This window comes from Strongylocentrotus purpuratus, unplaced genomic scaffold (genome assembly GCF_000002235.5).
Source record: "Strongylocentrotus purpuratus isolate Spur 01 unplaced genomic scaffold, Spur_5.0 spur5_scaffold_1, whole genome shotgun sequence".
NCBI lineage: Eukaryota > Metazoa > Echinodermata > Echinoidea > Camarodonta > Strongylocentrotidae > Strongylocentrotus > Strongylocentrotus purpuratus.
The window spans coordinates 39,849,153-39,857,761 of NW_022145594.1; the positions used below are offsets into that span (position 1 = coordinate 39,849,153).

Consider the following 8,609-nt stretch of genomic DNA (forward strand, 5'->3'; position numbering starts at 1 on the left):
TCATAGCATACACATGAACAACATAACAACACATTTCTGATGTACATGTATATTGTTTGTCAACTTTACATTTTCATTTTTTTTAGTCCTGCTGTTTGAGGGTGTTCTCAGGACCAAGATATAATGAGAACAGATGATGATTTATTTTCTTTGCACTTTAATTTCTACACATAATGTATACTATTGTTGATGCATGACACATCTATGTTTCTTTTCTTTTCTAACTTAAAAGTATCTCAATAGAATTTGTCTTTTTTTATGAACGTATATACATGTCTATTTATATAATATCCATATAATTTATAACATATAAATATCATTAATTTCCATCGCTAACAGTGTGGTCAATAATGATGGACCCTATACACCTAATGAATTACAGCTCAAAAAACAATTTGAAACGATATAGAAAGAACTGAGAGAAATGTAGTCCGACTACATTTCTCTCAGTTCATTTTGTTTTGTATACAAAAAATCAGAAATTCTCCATTTTTGGGCTGACATATAAGGTCACAAAAGATAAAATGACTCTGTAATGGTACAATTTTCATAAAATCAGTGTCAAAAGATGAGCATGTCTTGAAAAAAAAGTCTGAAACTGGCTGGGCTTGAAATGCCAAGAAATTTGAATGACAATCCATGTACAGCTTCATGTAAAACTAATTTCATCATCTCCCTTACACAGCACAAAGTGGGTGGGTCTGCAACCATGTATTAATGGCCACAGCCCATGAGACCGAAAGCCCACAAGACCCGCAATATGGGTCTAGCAAACTTTATTAAAAGTTGTCAGAAGGCCCACGAGACCAACGACCCATGGACTGACAGCCCATAAAACCGACTTGTCATTCTCATGGGTATTCTGACAACTATTTTGAGGGTTCACCAGACTGGCAGTATCAGTCTCATGGGCTGTTCATCTACTGGGATGTCCTGCTATAAATAACCCTATTTGTACCAAACAAGAAAGTGTCAAATCAGTGTTTGCTGGCTGCCTGCAAGAGCAATATATTATCAATGGCAGTAAGGGCCTTCTTGCGGGCAGCCGACATGATTTCCTTCTTATTCTCACCTGTCCTGTTAGGGACTAGACTGCCAGCGAGTAGTTCGCCAGAGAGGGACCCTAAGTCGCTTCTTTCTAATCCCTCTGCAAGAAGAGTCCTGATGTCTGTGCCTGGAGGCTGTTTGTCTCTCCATTGCGTGAACACTTTTATCAATGCAGCTCTGGTATTTCGGCTATCTTTCTCGATTTGCTCAAGCTCTGCAATAGAGATGTCCAGGTTAACGCCCATGTCTTCGTAGTAGTAAGGTTTAATTAACTTGGACAGCTTTATGAATTCCTCCTCACTGACAATCCTGTAAAAAAAACATTTTATTGAGTATCTCTTACTGTGTTGTAACCCCTTATGTACATTCATTTCAGCACCTATCTTCATACTTTGTAAATTTAGTTCAGTTGCTAATGAGCATCCAGGCAAATCAGACTGTATAACTAACTACATGGAAGAATAAACTACTCTAAACAAGAAATACAAATATGTACACTAGTTCCTACAGTTGACCACTGTTAGTAACTGCAGTTTCATGCGCATACCTACCTGGTTTTATGAAGCTACATGTATAATAGAAGATTTATTTGAAGGTATGTTGTCGAGGCATACACACACAAGGCTTATACCTCATTAAGCAGTGCACTGAGTTATGGAAGAAGAAATGGAATGCATGTACATTTATGGGGTGTTTTGCTTTTGAATAATAATAAGAAAAGTACTTTATTATCCCTACTGCTCATTACTGTTGCATTAAAGAAAAGGAAATAAGCTTCAAATACATATAGACTGACCTGTCTGGTCCAGGGTTGGTTTCAACATCACCAGATCTCATCAGGAGAATCATGAGCAGATAGAGAAGGCAGAATCCATCCATGGTGCAAGATGTCCGTCTCATTCGACAGAAGCTTGGTTCGCTGGAAAAGTACATGAATGATAACCCCAAGCAAGACATCCTGTAATTGACCAAAAATTGGGATTCTGTTAACTATGTGAATTTTTTTCATGTACAGTGTACATAAAATGGTTCATCTTTTTGACCTCCCCCTCCTCTCCCCCCCCCCCCCCCCCCTCTCTCTCTCTCCATCATCTAAATATTTGACTCTTGATTTGACTCTTGCAATTTAATACTGGAAATTTATTCAGTGATAAAAGGGGCATAAATGTATTTTGAAGATCTATCTTATATCTGGAAAGGGGGGGGGGGGGGGTCCCATCTGTGCTGTAGAGAGACAAAATACACATTTTAAAAGGTTAATGAATTTTAAGCTAATTAAATATCATATTGGGAGTATTCTGATTGTGTATATACCCCCCCCCCCTCCCCCTAAATGGGAAATCTGGGGATTTAACATACATTACCATACAGACTGGTGAAAGTTGAAACAAAATCAGACCAATAATAAGAAACTTATGAATGTTTGAAATGTGAGATCACTATGTCTGTGCAAATTGGCAATTTTGTTAGTAGATTGTGACGTAGTCAAGGAAAACTCTTCCACTTGTTGTGAGTAAAAACAATTTATATTCCCCTTCTAATTCTTTACTGGGGGACTACTCAAAATATATCATGGATAGCACATCATCATAGCCTTCATACATATAGGTCCTCTCAAAAAAGAAAAGACTCTTCCGAGCTGAGAACACATTGGAAAAGTTGGCATTTAAGTAATTTTGTGTTTTGAAACAAACAATAATAATAATAATAATAATAATAGCCTACTAATAGTCCACTCCAAATTTGATTAAACCGAAACGGAAATTCTTTTTGCCAGATCGACGTTGATATATCCCTTCTTGTTGAACGCCCAACAAGGTAGCAACAACTCCCATCTTTTAAGGTCTTTTGGTATGACGCGGCCGGGATTCGAACCAACGACCTCCCGGCTGTGAGGCGGACGCTCTACTAACTGAGCCAACACTCCAGTAAAAGGAAAGTTGTCTGGCTCTATACTGTCACAGTGACATTACTGATTCAGCCAATTTGTTGTGCCCTTAGGTATAGTAATTACAATGATTACCACTTAACAAAATTAATAACTTTTACATGTTTTGTTCAATTTCTTCACTTTCTCCAATCCACTTTTTTGATTTTTTTTTCCTGATTTCTTTCAGAGCATTTGTCTTTGAAGGTTGGATTTTCCTTTTAAGAGTATAAGCTGGGCTGTGTAGACAGAAATAACCGTCTGGTATGGGTCATTCTTTGATAAAACTGACATTTGTCGTCAGTGGAGCCTGACGTAGTCTCAGTGGAACAACCAACGATATAGAGAGACTGAAGCTTTTGGTCTAGGCCTAGGGTAGACTGAAACTTTCATTGTTTTATATCAACGGTTGTTCCACCGAGAATACACTGAGTGACTTGATCTATTATTACTATTAGCAGTCTTTATTTTTATTCTCAATGTTAAAAAAAACAAAAAAACATTGAGATATAAACAGCACGTACAGCATCATCGGCAGAAAAAACAATACAACTAGCAAAGCAAAGACACCAAACTATAAGATATAAGATATGAGAAGGGTGAATACATGAGACGGAACTGGAACCTTGACTACAATCAACAACATTCTTCTAGGGCCAGGGGGCTGTTACTCGAAACCGTCATCAGTCTAAGCTCGTCTACATCCCATACTGGCCATAGGAACGCGTGATAAAAACGTGTTAATTCTATAACACACGTTTCAATGGGATGTCCACGAACTTAGACTTATCTCAGTTTCGAGTAACAGCCCTAGGCCATAGATTCTCGGGTAATTAATTGAAGGTAAACCTAAATGAAATACATGTAAATAGGTCTATAATAAACAAATAATGATTTAATACAAATACAAGAAATAGAATGATGGGTCAACAATAAAGCCTTAAAAGTTAAAGAAAGTTGTCAAAAGTTAAAAGAAAGTTATCCCCATATATTTACCAGATCAGATGGTAATTATCAGTGCTATGTCGTGGCTTGGGAAACCACTCACGATGCACGACGAGTTCGTGCGGTCGCATGCACAAGCTATAGGGCCAGGGCCGGGGTGGTGGGAAGGTCGAAGAAGGAAACAAAATTGGATGACCCAATGAAGCGCTACTGTACGTGCGGATCGGAGCGAATGGTGGTTTCCTGTTTCACGAAAGTGTCATTTCTGTCTACAGCTTGGGCAGCTTGGCTTGGATGATGCAAATCAATTAGATTCTACGTCAACCGTGAGAAATTAGCTGAAAATACGACGCAATGACTGCGACATTGATATTGCATGTTTAGACCCTACACCACTCCCGCAAAGCATAGAGAGTCGATGCGTATTGACTTTTAGCACTGCAATACGTGTTAATAGGCAGCATTTGAATACATGAATAGTCATAACACTCATAACACAGATGCACACAATTATGCCGATGCGGTTGATCGGCAAGTTTGACAGTGGACTCACAATTTGAATTTTTCAATTATTCTTTCTAACATCGGAAAGTTAAAAAAAACAATATTTTACTGCTATTTAGGTGTTATCAATCGTCACTAAAGTACCAATTTTGAGCAAAATCTGATGAGTTTTGTACAGTGGTGTTTAAAATGTTGAAAATCAATAGCACAGCTTTTAATACACAGCCAGGATAGTAATGCACCTACGGTATGTGTGGTTTACACCCCGTAATGCCACACGCCCTACATCGTGCGGGCGAGCGGGCGGGGGTGCGCTTGATTACGTCATGGGGAATCCCCTACAATTTTACGGAATGCCAATAGTGCGGTGGAGCATGACAACAATAGGGACTTTTAGATTTGCGTGGACTGATATACGTGTGACGTCCATTCAAGGCAGTGCATTAAAGGTAAAGACCAGTATTGGAAACGCCCCAATTTCAAAAAATGAAATGGAAGCTCTCATTACCAATCATGTGAAAGAATATGTTTTGACTAATACATGATGATAAAAAATTTGCCGGGAAACCGCCTACTAATTCATATGTTTGGTAAATTTGTTTCTCTCATGGTCTGTGAGAGATATAGGGTAGTCCCATATACATCTTTCTGTGTATAGTGCTTGAAACTTTACGAAGAATGGGCCAAATTTCTCAGGGGCCGGGGTGGACAGGGGGATACGCCCCCACAAAAATAATAATTTGAGGGTGGCCACAATAACTAGGTACTATGTTCCCCCCCCCCCCCCCCTCACATTTTTGAAGTCTTGTATTTCGTATAATAGACTCTATGGGACCCAAATTCTTAAAATTGTGCCTTAGATTTGAGAAATTAAGCACAAAATATGCGCTCTGAATTAGGATTTTGATCTGCAAGGCTAACAAGGGGCGTCGATCTTTCCAGTTCTCTGATTGGCTAAAACTGGTATTATTATAGATCATCAACCAATTAAATGAGATTTGATATCACAAAACTGGAAGAAAAAACACCTTTGTAATGATAGCCCTATGTGCATTTCATAACTGTCGTTTTGAAGTATTGAAACTCTCGCATTTTATAATTGTTTTCTACTCTCATTCAGCTTGATCAATTATTGTTGTACTGAACCGTGCAGTCGAATAAAGGTCAAATATAGGCATATTCCTCGCCATAAAGTAGCCCGAAACGTAAAATCAGTAAATCAGCACCAGTTCTTATAGTGCGGTATGGTATGTAATCCCGTATGATTTTTTTTTTGCTGTTTTGGCTTCAAAAGGGTCCCAATTGGCAAAAAATGATGGGGTTCAAATTTTCAGACCTCTCCTTCATTTCCTGGTGGTCCATATTGGGCGCCAAAATGGCATATATAACGCGCAATAGGGAAATTTGGTGTCTTCGGGAAAATTTGAACCCCATCAATTTCTGATAGCTTGGACCCCAATGAATCCAAAAATGCACACAAATCAACTTTGGCACAAAAATCCTATGGGAGCTGTTTCAGTGACATACCGTACCACACTATTATGTTTATCAGGATTAATTGTGACCAAATAGACACGAAACAGATGTTAGCAGTGAAGCTGAGTGATAATGTGGATAAGTTATCGTTTCACAATGCAAATATTATTTAGACTGGGCAGTTGGTATATGAACATGCAGCCTTAATCTTATAACACTTTTGACATTTTGATAAATTATGTAATCCAGGTATGCAATTAACATTTTAGGGTCGAGAGAGAGAGAGAGAGAGAGAAACAGAGTGATATAGAATGAGATGGGGGTGGGGTGAGTGGTGGGGAGAGTAACTTAAAAAGGGCTGGCGCTTATAATCCAACAATCTAGAAGCATATAATAATAATATTGGATATTTATACAGCGCAAATATCCACCCTGTATCGACTTATTTGACGAGTTGAAAAGCTGAATGAGAAAATAGATCAACAAGATTGTTTTATACGAGTATCTGCGTGATGTGGTCATTACAGGGGCAGATCCACGGGGCGGGGGCGGGCTCACTCCCCTGGCCTAAATTTTTTTTTAAAAAGTATTATATATTTTCTTTTTGCTTAAAGGGGGGGGGGGGGTGTTGAGTAAAAAAAAATAGAGCTCTCCCTCTTCCCCGTTGATCCAACAACAATAAAACAAACAAAAATTAGTGCCCACTACCCCCCCCCCCCCCGCCCCCCCTCTCCCCCTCACCCGCTTATTCGGCCGGCCGGTCGGCTTAGTCGCTGCTCAATATTTTCTCACGAATTGGGCCCCCTCCCTCGCCGCCGTTGTCTTCACACCCGTCTGTCAATTTTTCTTAGTTCCTATGAATTCTGTATCATGAGGTACGATGTGATCAGTGGCATAGCGTGGGCTCATGCAGTCACTGAGTGGGGGAGGGGGGAGCCTTCAGTCTCATAGATCAGCGTTTTTTAAAGTATACCTTTCCCTTTTCCCACTTTATTTAAAAGTCACATTTATACCCTTTTACGATTTTGATAAGCTTCCCGTCACCCCAATCTTAAAATAATCAAGAGGATTTGTTTGTAACCCTAGGGCACATTTTCACTCGAGGGCCATGAGGGACTCTTACCCCCTTTTACCCGAAAATATACTATCATGATCTTGAATAATCAGAACGAGCGAAATTGATGTACACTTTTGTAATTACAAAAATTTTATTTAGTCATCAATGTCTAGATAAAATTTGAAGTAATATATTCGGTCATCTTCTTGCCAGAAATCCTGTAAATTATTTCATCAATTTTGCGAGAAGTGAAGCAAACAAAGGGGAAAAGACACTTTGTTGTGCATTACAGTTTGATATAGAAATACAATAAATAAGGTTATATTCGGGCGTCATATACCCCAGTATCTACGCCACTGTATATTACGGTAGGCCTAGTTATTGTTGCAAAGCAAATTGACCTGTCACATGATAATAGCTTCTCACCACTCGCTCTCGCGGAGATCAATCGAGACGAGGGTTGAATAAGACTAGTATAGCGGAAATATTTTGCGGATTCATTTGGGTAACTGGTAGGGGGCGCTACCGGGCGAATGCCCCCCCCCTCAAAATCAGTCCGGCAGCAATAACAGTAGGTAAAAAAAAATTATCGCCTCTCCCGGCCAGGATATTGGAAATCAATATTGGAATGTCTGTGTTTAATATTAATATAAATAAAGTTTTGTAAATGTATGTAAATAGCTCTTTTTATGAAAAGACATAAAGTAAATGAACATGATGTAAAACTTGTGAATAAAATAAATATTTGAGAAAAAAAGTAACAAACCAAACACCATTTTGTGTGGTATTGTTATTTGAAGCCATTACATGCACTCAACTCATCCAGTCAAGGGCGTATCCAGGTTTTTTTTTTTAAGGGGGGGGGGGGGTTGCCCAATTCGTGAGGAAATATTTACAGGGCGACTCAGCCAGTCGGTGAATAGGCGAGGGGGGACCCAGAAACTCAGCCCCCTCACATTCTCCACGATTTCGATCTCCTCTCCTTCTTCCCTCTTACATACATCCCCACTTCTCGTATGCTCGAAATCTATTCTCTTGCTTATTGTATACTGTTACCCCCTCTCTCCATCTCTTCTCCCTCACGCTCTTCCTCGCTTTCCTCCGTCTATCCTCCACGCCCATGCACCCTCAAATGTCCCCCTCCCTCCATCATTTTCCTCCACGCCCTTCCTCGCTTCCCTCCCTCTATCCTCCACCCTCATAATGTCTCCCGCTCTCCTCCCTTTCCTCCCCACGCTCTTTCCTCCACTCCCAAATGTCCCCCCTTCTTCCATCTCTTCTCCTTCACGCTCTTTCCCCTCTGTCCTCCACTCCTATCCCACCGTCTCTTAATTCCCCTCCATCTCCTCTCCCTTTCCTCGCTCTAAACTCCACTCCCATGCACCTTCATATGTCCCCCCCTCCCTCCCTCTCTTCTCCCTCACGCTCTTTCCTCTCTTCCCTCCCTCTATCCTCCACTCCTATGCACCCTCATTATGTCTCCCTCCCTTCATCTCTTCTCCTTCACGCTCGTTCCTCTCTTCCCTCCCTCTATCCTCCACTCCTATGCACCCTCACACGTCTCCCTCCATCTCTTCTCCCTCACGCTCTTTCCTCTCTTCCCTCCCTCTATCCTCCACTCCTATGCACCCTCACATGTCTCCCTCCATCTCT

General features: G+C 40.3%; 1 protein-coding gene across 1 annotated transcript; it reads right to left on the minus strand.

Annotated features, from left to right (window-relative positions):
• Window positions 1-885: 885 nt before the first annotated feature.
• Window positions 886-1,988, minus strand: LOC592734. The gene is made up of 2 exons (XM_030978994.1): window positions 1,844-1,988; window positions 886-1,356 (listed from the first exon to the last, which is right to left on the minus strand). Exons 1-2 carry the CDS (start codon window positions 1,978-1,980, stop codon window positions 978-980), a joined length of 516 nt encoding a protein of 171 aa, XP_030834854.1. The 5' UTR covers window positions 1,981-1,988; the 3' UTR covers window positions 886-977.
• Window positions 1,989-8,609: the final 6,621 nt, after the last annotated feature.

What these genes read in the sequence shown, in the direction of transcription:
- LOC592734 (XM_030978994.1), bottom strand. Translation starts at nt 1,980, where the DNA reads ATGTACTTTTCCAGCGAACCAAGCTTCTGTCGAATGAGACGGACATCT. An exon ending in ACCAACCCTGGACCAGACAG is followed by an intron (nt 1,357 to 1,843) that starts GTCAGTCTATAT and finishes TTTTTTTTACAG; the next exon opens with GATTGTCAGTGAGGAGGAAT.